Raw genomic sequence first — 13,166 nt, 5'->3', positions numbered from 1 at the left:
ACTGCCCTTTTTAATAAGGAAAAAGAATGACAAAAAGTAATGCTACAACCAAGTTTTAAATCAGAGAGAGGTCAGAAGGTTCCTATCTAGTGTTGGATACGTAACTAAAGATAGATTTCAAAAGCGTATTGGTAGGATCTAGACGGTCCAACACTTCTATTAACTAGGAATTCAAAACAAAAATATACATAATGATTTCACCCTATTGTAGTTTTTTTAATTGTGTGGGTTTTTTCATTTTTAAAGATCAGCATGGGCTATAATTAGCATATGAACTAAAAAGCTGAGTACATGGAAAAACATGCCCTGGCTTTATTGGTCTTTGCACTAGGCATGCAGGGATTAGGTAGGCCTACTAAAATCCATCCTAATCTCTGCAGTTACTTTCTTGTCAGGTTTGTGATCACATGAGGATGCTGTTGATGGAGAGAGGAGCTGTATCCCCTATAGAAGTGTTTACTAAAGCAGCAGTGACCTGCAGTAGCATGCCCAATGCACCTTTGCTCTCTGCGTCCTGACCAGGTGTGGTGCGGGAGGCGGTTCTGGACGGAGCTGGTATTGCTGCACGGGACTCTTCCTTGCGAGGTGCAAGACTTTGCACTTGGCCTTGTAGAGTTTCGCCAGGTTTTCTGTCAGCCTGTTCCTCCCAAGTCCCCCTGAGTGGCAGCCCTGCCCTGGAGCGCTTTGACACATCCTCCCGATTGGGTGTCATCTCTAAACGTGATGAGAGTGCACTTGGTTGCTTCTTCCGAGTCAGTGAAGAAGACATTAAAAGAGGACGGGTCCCAGGACAGCCCCTGTGGTGCTCTGCTTGCTACCAGGTAGAGTCTGACCTGTTAATCACTACTTGCTGAGCTTGATTGTGCCGAAATGCTAGACAAAACCAAAAGTGAAGTGCGGTTGGAAAACTGTGACTGTGATCTTGCATCTTGGACAAGTTAATTCCGACGAACACCACAGAGATGGGAGCGCTAGCGAATGTGGGAAGCGCTCCTGTGCCATCCTCACTCTGCTAGCAGTTGTCTTTCCCTTCCATCAGGAAACAAGTAGAGAGCTGAACGCTTCCTGAGCACTGAGAATGCATGGATGGCCCTTTGCATTCAATGAGAATTTCAGAGTACGTACCAAATGTTAATTAATTTTCTCATGAAATATTATCTTATGCTTTGCTTTAGAATGATATTCTAACCTATCGTGCAGAAAGATTCTTTTCTTTATCACACTATTTTAGAAAAAAAACAGTTCATCCAAGAAAAGAACAGGGAGAAGGGCTTTCTCTGATTGACTGGCCTTGTTCATGATGCACCTAAAAGGTCAAAGATTGTTTTGAGAAAGTATTTTAAAGGATGGGTCTGTGTTTTCTCTCTGTCTGAGAATCTACTTACAACTTCCACAGTAGTTCTTGCAGTGTTGAATAAACTTACTGTACTAGGACATGTAAGGCTACTATTTAATCAGCCTTATACTCCCAAAGTATTAGAATGTAAACATTTTCCAGCATTAGGTTTGAGAAAGAAAACAAAAATTAAGGTTCCTTAATATCATTTTGTCAAACTGAATTATTTTGTGTGGTAGTGACATAGAATGAAGCAACACTGGGGACTGTGCACTTCCCAATAGGTGGAAGATTGTATGTGATTTGGTGCCAGATTTTTAAAATAATTGCTCAACTGCTTGTCTTTGAAAATCCAAATGACATCGGCAACTTTGAAAACTGGCGGAGGCATCTCAAAGGCTTGTGAAATTCTAGAAGTAGCTTTTGAAAATTATTTTTGAAGATGCTGTTTTGTACATCTCAAAATTCCATCATTTTAGCCATGTGAACTTACCTAAATTTACTCCGTAGTTATGTAGAATTCAGGCAATGTTGATTACGTATTGCTAAGTGAAAAGTCATGCGGGTTTTTTGACATTAAAAATTGTTGAGTGTAAAGGGGAGCTACGTCGCGTTAGTAACAGTGTGTAGAGCATTAAAAGATCACAGCAACTGGTGTAAGTTTAGTGGCACCAGCCTTTGTCTCTGAGCCATTGCACTACTCAGAATTTTGGAAATTTTTGTTTTTAAATCTGATTAACTTGTGGGTGTTGGAGAGCTAGTTTGAGGCTGGCGTTGCTGTGCTAGTCAGATTGCATCACCATCAGCTGCCCACTAATTATCAGGAAATTTATAGCTGCATTAGGTAAATGTCACTTCACTGCAGTGGCCTGGAATAAGAGCGTTTTCTGCTCTGAATTAGCACCATCGGCACGTCTCAGTGAGAGTCTATTCGAGCAAGCTAAGGGCTTTATTTATGCACAAGCATATTAGGGTTTTAAGAAAGGGTAACTGAAAGATGTTGTATTGCTTTTTTGAACCGTAACATCTCTCCATCATAAATGTGTGTTTATTTATTCATTAGGCATAATCACCTGTAAAGTGTTTAAAAATAATTTACTAATTCCAGAATGGCTAGATCTGCATTCAGTAACGTACTAGTCTGTGTATACTTAATCTGCAGGGACTCTTCAGAAAGATAATCCAGAACAAGGATTACTTGGTCTGTGTTCCTTTTGGTGAAATTCTGTGTTAGGTGATGTAGCACTTCTGCAAATCTAAGCAACGATTCTCAAATGTGCCAGAATTAAATAATATCTCCTGGATTGATATTTCTGAGTTAGTCAGTAGAACAACAGCCTCTTTGACTGAGCTTTTGGGCAAATAGTTACCACTGTCTTTAAGTATGGAAGCAAGGGCACACCGTTGTCCATTCTGATGCACAAAGCTCTCTCGGAAAAAGCTGAAGGATCTCACATCCCTAAAGGGTCAAGATAGAAGAAACTTGAAGGTTAAAAAAAAAAAAAGTATACATAAAAAACCCCACCTTCATTCTTAATGCACTGGGAATAAGGTTCCTAACTCTTTCCAAAAGACCATCATGAAATTCATCATGCTTCGGAATGATGCCAGAATATCTGAAGAGTTTGCCACTATGAATTCTTTATAAATACCAGAGTGAATGATGGCTGCTGTTCTGTGAATGACAACATCTCAACACTTACAACACACTGCGAAAATAGAAGGCCACTTAAGAAATGCTGACTAAATTCTAGACAAACTTATCCTTTACATCTGTTTTAAGGAACTAAATAGCTTTAGTGGTCCTCCTGCATTTTTCTACCATAAAATCAACTGTAAACTTCTGAATTTTTTTTTTTTTTTTTAAATCATACATGCTTGAGCTGTGCCTGGTATAAATTTTTCAGATAACTTCTAAATCCCTGATTTTTAGAAAACCATAAAGAGAATCTCTGGACTTTCGTTTACAGTGTTGTTTCCTTGCTTTGTAATAAATAACATGCAGAAGTGATGTTTAAGTGATGTTTCTGCTGGGTGATAACCTGAAATCATGTATATTTCATATTGGGTTTAGATATCCTCCCAAAATACTTCCTGAATTCTGTCTCCTTTCACAAATAACCCTATAAAGGAAGAAACCAAAATTGCAGGCAAAGCAGTACTTCTGTTCGCTGAGCCCCAGTGCACTTTCTCAATTTCTGGATGTTTACCTATGCAGGAAAGGCACCTACCACACGCTGCTATTATGTAGTAGATTCACTATAGTTAATTAGAAGGTAGAAGAGATTTAAAGAAAGTCGCTGTCCAGTATTAAGCACTTGGCTCCCCTTCTGTTTTTACTCTTGCTGCTTTTATGGTTCAAAGTGATAGAGATCAGACAAAGCTTTTGCATACTGTATTCAGTGGGCCTTTCTTCTGGGTTAGTAACACAAGCATTGGCACAGGCCAACTGAACCACTTACTTCAAAAGGATCTTTTTATTAGATAAGAGCAGATACTTACACATCGTAGTCAGAGGAATATAATTTTTACAAAAGACAATTCTGCCTGCAGGTCTGTTTCAAGGTTGTATTGAAGTTGCTTCCCTTTGTTCTTCATAAGATGCAAAAGCCCACAACCCCCCTTCTGCCATACCTCCCAGTTCCAGCATGCAAGTGAAGGACTGAAATTCTGGAAGTAAATTCAGTCTTAAACAGGTTTACTGCAGGCATTAAAACTGTCTTGTGAGAGAAGACTTCACCTCTTCCCCTGTGTAGTTAATGGTATAGAGTTCTTCCCTGTATGTTCAGCAGGAAAACAGTGATTGCTTTGGGCTTTTATATATAGTGTGTCTCAGTGTTTAATTACCTTGTCTTATGTGAGGGATGATTTTACTTGGGAATTTTAAATTTGACTTGGGTGGAGCAAGATCAAACCATAAAAGCAGACATTGATGGGCTGTACCTTGTAAGCAGCTTTATGTTAACGTGCTGAACACGGTTCTGATGATCCACGTTACTTACTGAAAAGTCTGTCTTGCTCGTGGTGTGCAGGGCTCCAACAAGCAGCCGGGGGAAACTCTGTTCTCCTCTGCAAGGCTGTATTTATCTGTTCGTATACAATACCTTGGTTGCTGTAGGGAAACTTTATTTGACTTCCCGTTGCACCAGCTGGATGCTAAGGGTAGGGAAGAACTGAGTGTGAATCTGCTGTTTCTCCGAGCCATTAATGCCAGACTTGTCAAAGTTTTACCTGAGTGCTGGGTGCAAAAGTAGTTATTTTTACTGGCTGGAAAAGTTCATGGCAAAGTTGAAAATGGGTATCTTCAGTCATATACATCCCAAAATACTTGGTTTTTTTGCTGAAGATATTATTTCATCATTTAAAGCCAGTATTTGGAAGGGCTGTGAAGCCTTTACATGAAAGGACTAAAGAGCTGAAATAAGTAACACCAAAGGATATAAGATAGAGCCCACTGGAAATACAAAGTATTGTTACTGTGTCTATCTATATCCAAACATACCTGCCTGCGTGTCTCTTTCCAGTTTGCATTGCTTGCCTTTGGAAAGTTTGCTTTGGAAGCAACAAATGCACCTCCCTGTTTAGTAAATAGGTACCATTTGGATAATTTGAGCTCAGCAAAGGCTAAATTGCTTCTTTTCAATCTTGATAGATCTCCACCAAACCTTGGCAAAACTAATTGTGTCAATCCTCCAGCCTCTGCAATAAGCTGACAAGCCAAGCACAGGTTTACAACAGCTGCTGGCTCTGTTCCTTCAGCATCAACTGAGTTTTTGGGCCTTTGTTTAGCCATTAGCAATATAGATTGTGAGAAGATAAGACCCTGATGAAACAGAGATGTGTTAAGGTGTGTGCCTGTAGAACACAGAGTTTTTAGAATTACCTCTAGAAACAAGTTTTAAATCTCTCCCTCAGATTTTATAGTATGTTAGGGGTTCACAGTGACATTTAGCTTTGTTCCCAGTGGGAGAATAGTCAGCAAAGCCTAGATTGCCATTGCCAAAAGTCACCATTCCCTGGCTCTAGTGATGACTTGTCCGAGGGGGCTTTTACCCTCTAGGTTCTCCCTCACTGTAGCTCTGAGCTTGACCCATCTGTGGGCTGCATTCATATTCTTTGTAAACCAAGATCGTTCTCTGTTCCAGAAGTTAAAACATTCCTGAGATGGCAAACAGCTTAGAAGGTTTGCTTCAAAAGATGCCTAATTAGTCTGTATATTTATAGCATTCATTGTAAATGCCGGTCTCCAGGGAAACAGGTAAGCACAAGGCAAGTGCTGGGAGAGGGAGACGGTGGCTTCCGCGCAGATATAGGAAGGGTCTAACCCTCGGAGTCCGTTCAGTCCGTGGTTCTGCTGCTGGTTAGTATTTTGGAAGCTGGGCAGGTTGCTTTCCTGGAATGCAGAAGTGTGCTGCGTATGTCCGTGTAACAATCAGTGGAGGGCTTCTCATCTGCGATAGTAAATTAATAAACAGCCAGACTGTTCTTGCATAAAACTTTTATACTAGTGCTTTTCTATAAGAAATGACCTTATATAATTGGGTACATTACAGTAGTATGAATTTATAATAAATATATATATATATAATGGGGCATTTGGATATTGCATGATTTAAAATCTCGTGATGTTCTAATTTGGAAGTGTTCTGACAAACGCTGCCTGGGTAAAAGACACTTTTTCCCCTAAATTTAACCTGAGCTTTTTGCGAATGTGTTATTACTTTGATGTAAACAGAATACAGAATGGATAAAATAACTCCTCATAGAAAACAAACGCGTTTTTGATGATGGTGATTTATTGCTAGCTTTTACCATGTTTCGTATAGAGCTGATCAGAATTAAACATGGTGCTTTAAAAATACTTTATACAGTGTTCCCAGAACATACATAATTTTGAGCAACTTTACTGACAATTGCTTTTTTTATGGGCCTTGATGGAAGCAAATGACAATCTTCGCATTCTCTGGAGGAGCATCTATCTTTACAGACAGAGCCACTGTTGTGATTTTTTTCATGATCTCAGTACAATCTCATAATTTTGGACTAGTCAGAACGGTTGAGGTGTGCGGTGCAGGGACGTGGCAGCTGTCCTCTGGGAGGGCTTGTGACGTTGGAGTCAAACTCCTGTCTTACACGGTTTGCGTTGGACACGGGAGCCCAATTTCAACGTGGTCTTTAGGACAGCTGCTCCCAGTCTGGCATCCTCCCACCCCAGGGCCCTGCTGGGGTGAGCCCCAGTATGTTGCTTCCCTGCCCAGCTCTTAAATCCTCATTAACTGGCTTGACAACCTGAAAGCAAGACACAGGATGCTTGTATTTGGTTGAAGTGTTGGGCACTGGTGAGCTGGTTTGAAAGGAGAGAGCCAACATTTCAGCAAGTGTCACAGCCACTTTCTTTTTTCGGAAGGCTGGTGCTGGAGCAGTTCCTACTCCACACAGCAGCTTGTTGAATGCAAATAATGAATGTTAATCCAGCCTCATTGTTCCAGGGTCAAACACTAAAAAAAAAGAAATCGGTCAGGGCGACAGTGTGGTAAATCATGTTTGTTTGCCTGACGTGTATTAGGTTGGGTTTTGCCTTTTTTTTTTTTTTTGAGCTATCATTTTAGCGTGTGCTTTTCATTCTCTTGTAGAGTGTGTGTAAGAGAGCAGGCATTCCAGCTGAGTTTGCTCTTCCTTGTGAGGTGAGGACTTTTGTCCTCTATTTGTCGTTATGCAATCTTGTGCTGATTTCAGTGATGAAGTAAAGGGGGGGGGGGGGGGGGAATTGTCTTCCAATATGACTGTGATATTTGGATGATTTATCTCATTCCTCTTCTGGGTAACCTAACTTTGACATTATTCGTGAACTCCAAGCCTTGCTTGCGTTGTTCTTGCTAGTAGAAAACATAGCAAGGATGTAGTGGGTAATTGAACCCAGATGCACCGAAGGCTGCTCAGCCAGACTGTTATTTTAGCCTACACTAGTAGGTTTTTTAATACGAGTTTGACCTTACTTTGAAACATTCTCAAAATACCGTACTTTAATATCAATTTATACACTCTTGCTTTAAGATGGGGTAGAGTCATTCGAAAAAGTAATGAAACACTTTCTACCTGTTAATGTAGGAGATACAGAAAGAGTTTTGGAGTTAATTTATGTATCTAAGGAACAAGTTTTACATGCTGCCTTTCTAATTGGAGCGTTACCGTGTGCCTGCAGTTGGGATCGTTATTACCATCAGGGAAAACGTATCTGTCAGCTTTAAGTGTGCTGGCTGTATGTGCCTGCCTCTGCAGCAAGGAGGCACGCTTGGCAGAAAGGCTTTAGGTACAGAGTGATATGAAGATTTGCCAACAGTCCATTTCAGTAAGTTATTAAGCAAGAGTTTAATAGGCATGGTACATATTCATCTTAATTATTTTTAATGGAAGGTAAATGTTTAGTGTATGTGTTCTGTGAGGTTAAGCTGCATTAGTTAAACAGCTTAGAAATGCATTCTTGATTTAAAAAATAATAAAAAAAACCCCAAACATGTTTCACTGCCAGAATGGTAGTTTGATTTTGACATACATGTAATGTACTTTCCATATCCACGCTGTGTTTTTCTAAAGGAGGAGCTGCTAATAGCAGTACAGAGCAGAGCTGTGCTTCCCTCCTCAATACATGCTTTGTCAGTAACAACTGAGCACAAAAAATCTTATGTATAATTAAATTTCCTGTGAAGATAGCGTACTTTTTTCTGCTTAAACAGAACTGTTTCTCATTCCTTATTGCTCTGGTCAGGTGGAACCAAGGTTGCTACCTTTCTAATATGCCTGTCTAATTATTCTTCGTTACATGATGGCAGGCAGTTGAAGTTTTGTGGCTACACATCAACAGCTTGAAGTGAAGTAATAAAGAAATAAGGTTTTGTGGTAGATCTTGAAACTGAATAATTGATTATTTTTTTTAATTTCACTCTAGGGTTAATTCTTTCAACTGCTCTTGGTGAAGGGGTATTTAAGCGATATTGAAAGCGAGTGGGTTGAGATTATTTTAAATTCTTCTTAAGGTGTTGCTGTACGCACTCGACGTCGGTTCAGCTGAAGTGGTGCTGCCATTAGTTTCAAACTGATTGCTTCATGTAAAAACCAAAGATTTAATCAGACTGATGGTGGCAAACTGCATTAAACCTGTTTGGCTTTGGGCAGTGTGGCTTAAAATATAGAAAGCGAGAAATTAAAAATGGTTTAGTGTTTTTCTTTCTGTTCTCTTATCAGAAATGTTCATTCAGACTCTAACAACTGTTAGAACATGATAACAACTTCAGGCCAGCTGTCAAATGTTTACCATTATCAAACCTCTCCCTAGGGTAAGATGCGACTTTGGCTCGCCTCACCGGCAGTAATTTAATTTTTCCTTCGTTCTGACTCGGAAATGGCAGCATTTTTCAAAGCTTCCTCCCACTGATGGCTGAAATTTTCCTTGTGAAATGATTTCCACCAGTCTTGAATCTTTCTTGCTTCTGCCGTCTTCACCTTTACTGATGGTTCTGCAACTCATCACCAGCTATGCAAACTGACAGTTCACATCCTGGGGCAGCAGCCGGGTCTGGCCTGCAGAAAGGAGCAGCCTGACCAAATTTACGCTCACAAGATCTCTTAATTCACAAAAGCATTTGCTCTAGTTCCTGCTCTCTGCTGCAGGGGCTTTTGGGGGGGCGAGCAGGAGAGCGTTCGGAGGGGAGAGAGGCACTCTTCACACTCTGCTGAGTACACAGGCTTTCGAGATGAAAAACAGACGGAAAGAGACATTTCCAGCCATCTTGCTGATCTATGCAGGGGTTCACTGAACTGTGCAACATAGCACCAGACCCATGTATCATTTAATGTGCTAATTTCTTCTTTCTTCTTTTTTTTTTTTTCTTTGAGTGAAGGAGTTTTTCATTTTGTTGACAAGCATATTAAAATTAAAAGTGGAAACAGTTAAAAGAGAGCCTAAAATGTAAACTCAATACCCACTGGTTACTTCCTCCTTTGACATGTAGAGCTATGGCGAGATCTGCTTAGTTTTGAAAAGCCTCTGACAAATGAGAATAGTCAGAATAAGTTTTCTATTTGGTCTGAACTGCACGTAACATCATGATTTTTTTTTTTTTTTTCTCCCTCACAAGCTGAAACATATGCCATATGCTTGCCCAAATGTTTCCCCTTCTTGCACTGCAAGACAGATATGAAACTTTTGTTGCATTCTTTTCCTAGACAAATATTTTGTTCCTTCTCCCTTACAGCCACTCCTTCCCACCCAGGGCAGTTTGCAGCCAGAGAAAAGTGATGCTCCCCCGTAGCCCCACTGCAGCGCAGCCATTAGCACAGCCGGGGTGTGAGCGCGCAGTAGCAAAAGGTCATTCAAACACTTTTTGGGTATTCTTTGGCTCTTGGTTGGAACCTTCGCCTAAGAATAACCCATTTTACATTTTTGTGATTACTTTGGAGAAAAAGTGTGCAATAATACCAGGATGAAAATGGGGGGTTGAACAACATTCCAAGTAATTTGATCGCACTCATGTAGTATTTGCTTTGGTACTTTCCTATCATTAGCTATCCAGTTGCTTAAGGAGCAGCTGCACAGTCTGATAAATTAATATATGTTGGTAGTCAAAAGTTTAGACAGAAGGAAAAGTTAACTTAGTTTGTACTAACATAGATCCTGATCGCGCTAACTGGTATTCTAATTGAAGGTGGAGGAATTTTTAGCTCTTTTCATGTGTGAAGTAGTTCTGTCTCTCAGTAATGGTGGAGTTTCACAAAATATATATATATTACATATTTCTAATGGCATCTCGTGTCCTTAGCGTTAACTCTACTTGTATTTTCTGTTTTCTGAGCTTTTAGGCATTGTGAGAAATATATGAGAGATTTGCAAACAGGGGCAAGGAGGGGTCAGATGTATCAAATACGTGGATTCCAGCAAGCACAGTCCCCTGCCTTAGAAATGTGGATTAACAGGAGCACAAAGTAGTGGTAACTAGTCAGGATATTTGTCATCTTAATAAACTGACAAAATGGAAAAATAAACATGAATCTTATCAGTCTGCATTTTTGTTCGGGATGAAAGTGTTTGAAGAAAAATCATAAAGGAATCCATGGTAGCTCAAGGAGGTTAAACTCAACAGTTGTTTCCTTTGAAGTGTCTGACCATGAGGTTAATTGCCAAAACTGCTTGTGGAAAAGGTGGTAACAATTTAACAAGACTGTACAACTGCAGGGACTCAGATGAGTATCAGGTGTTTGCAGATGGGGTTGGTTTTTTTTTTTTTTTGCCTAACAGGAAAAGGGGAGAAAAAACCAGAATGAGAACCAGGGGACAGAGCGGGAGAAGAAAAGCCCGACTAAGCAGCCAATAATTCCTTGTTTGCTTTGCCAATGAGGCTGTAATTGGCCGGGAGGTTAATCGCAGCCCGGGGATTGGCGGGCGGCCGCGCTCGCTCCGCGCTCGCTCCACGCTCTCAGAAAGGAGATGGCAATTATTAGAGCTTTCACGTCCCTTCTTTAGGCTCACGACGACTCTGATTTATTAATCCCAGTAAGACTGCTGTGAGGAGTTTACAGTTCAGGGCACGGGTTTTGTATTTCTGCTGCTCAGAGTCAAGCGTGTTCCGGAATTTATTTTTTCCAGCTCTGGATCAGTAGGTTCATTTGTCCCTTTCTGAAACTGCCACACTTCTAAATCTTTCTTAATTTAGTGGGAACAAAGTCTTTAAACGCAGAATTCCCTGAAGCCCTCCAGAAACCCAATTAGGTCAATGCAATATCATAATTGAAAAGCTGAAATCCTTTACCATTACTCACACTGGGTAAACAGAGATGCAAAAGTGTGATAGAAACAGAAGAAATTCTTTTAATGTTGCTTTTCACTTCTAGAGGGAGACCCTTTATAATTTTAACAATACCATCAGGGTACTGCAATTTTGACATCCCTTCTCAGAATTCAGCAGTGGTTTTTTCCATTGTTATATTTTATATCTGTAGCAATATGTGGAACTCGGAAAATGTGTACAAAGTACAGCTTTTTTTAAGCTTTTTTTCCTGTAGGCAAAGAGTTGGCAATGCCTGAAAACAATGAGAAAGAATCTTTAAATAGTTTACTAAACTCTTTTGAACCTCAAAGAAAGTTTATGACAGAAAGCTTGCTCGCCAGTCACTAATCCCTATTTACATAGATTTCTCTCTGTCAGATATCCTTAATGAACTGCAAGTTTTATTAACAGCAACTCAATATTTTTATGGCTCAATGCTCAACTGAGCAACCAGCAAAACTTTGAAACCTTTCTACTACAACACAATTTATTTGCTCAACTGTAAAGCCAAAGCAGCAGCCTGAACCCTAAATTTAATGCATGCTGTAATTTTTCATGTCTTGTTTTGCTGTTTTTATATTGTGTATTAAAAGCAAAGCTTCTTTTGGGAAGAATCCTCCCTTTGCAGCAAACAAAACTCTGCACTCCAGCTGGAGCATCACGGTATGTTGCTGGCCACCATTCACAGCAGTCAGGAAATGTTGTGTGCTAATGTATATGATGTAATTCAAAAAATCACATCTCTTTAGTCTGGTAAAGAATCAGGAATTTGGGTCATGATGGAATCACCCAAATAACGACACTGAAGGACATTATTTAACCTATCGCTTACTTTTTATAAACAGAATTCATTAAATCACAAAGTCGGGCATCTACAGGAAGAGATTACAGCCAAAGGGCAAGGTATTTAGAAACCTCTAGTTTCATCCTTTCCTATGAGATCTGAATGAGAGAAAGAACTAAATTGGCTGCCAAACACCTATAAATCTGCTGTAGCTCTTGTCTGTCGTAAGCCATTTACATTTTTACGATTCGATTATGGCCCTTACACTGTTCCTATGCCAGCGATGTTTTACAGGTGGCAGGAACCCCAAGTCCAACCCTCCAGAAGGTACCTGCCAGTCTTGCTTTTTTTATATTTATATAACGCCATTGCTATAGAGCATAATTCACACTTCTGAGAGGGGCAAAAGAACTCGGTTTACAGGTGTGATATCTCTCTAATACTGATTCAGGCTCTGCTCGTGAAGACAACAGCATGTTGAAAATATATGTTGCTTAATATAGACCGTCCTTTCTTATTTTTCAAATTAACGTGGTTTCTAATGGTATCCAGGGGGTCAGTGTGACTCAGCAGACAGAAAAGCTTTGCTTTCGTTGGGATGCCAAGCAAGTCTCAGCTAGAGCAAAGAAGAGAAGTCAACTCTCATTCAGTTTGAAACTTTAAGAATATCTCTTTTTCATTATAACAACACATACTCACTAAAACACATGGGGGAAGATATTCTTTCACATCATTGTTCTTTTTTTTAAAAAAAAAAGGGAGGGGGGAGAAGGACATAAAAAAGGCTTTGCTATCTGCATATGCAAATCTTGCCGTGTTCCTCCTAGACAGGAGGAAACTCTAACTCTCAATAGATATTTATTTTCTAAATTGGCGACAGACATGCAAGCGAGAACGTTCAAATGACTTCAGCTCTCTTTCTGCCTTCATTATGTCAGGCTAGCAGATCACATATGGCATTATGGAAATCAGTAAATGAAAACCATATTGATCAGCATTGAGAACAAATGTAAAAAAGCTGGACTAAAGGAGGAGAGGTGGAGAAGTATGCTCCACTGTTCAACCTGATAGGCCCTCGTTAAGGCCTTTAATCATTTATTAATGTAAACTCCCTCCTTCCCTTTCCACTCAAATTACCTCAGCCATAGAGCATCCTGCTCCATTTATCTTTTAATGTTTCCTTTATTTAATTTATTTTTAAGCTATACATTATACTTTTATTACA

At 39.9% G+C, this 13,166-nt stretch overlaps 1 protein-coding gene across 17 annotated transcripts in view; it reads left to right on the top strand.

Moving 5' to 3' along the window:
* Positions 1–13,166, top strand: part of BCAS3 (BCAS3 microtubule associated cell migration factor) — a 372,112-nt gene that overhangs the window by 197,863 nt on the left and 161,083 nt on the right. Inside the window, exon 24 of one of the 17 annotated variants that reach the window (XM_074845792.1) lies at positions 396–474. The exons of the other annotated variants lie outside the window; for them this stretch is intronic. Within the exon in view, the coding sequence (XP_074701893.1) occupies positions 396–403 (8 nt within the window). The 3' untranslated portion in view covers positions 404–474. Of the gene's footprint in view, positions 1–395; positions 475–13,166 lie in introns of those variants that run through there. 17 annotated transcript variants of the gene reach the window in all.

This window comes from Strix aluco, chromosome 19 (genome assembly GCF_031877795.1).
Source record: "Strix aluco isolate bStrAlu1 chromosome 19, bStrAlu1.hap1, whole genome shotgun sequence".
Taxonomy (NCBI): domain Eukaryota; kingdom Metazoa; phylum Chordata; class Aves; order Strigiformes; family Strigidae; genus Strix; species Strix aluco.
Note: the sequence above shows the minus strand (reverse complement) of the source record. Positions and strands in the feature narration are given on the sequence as shown.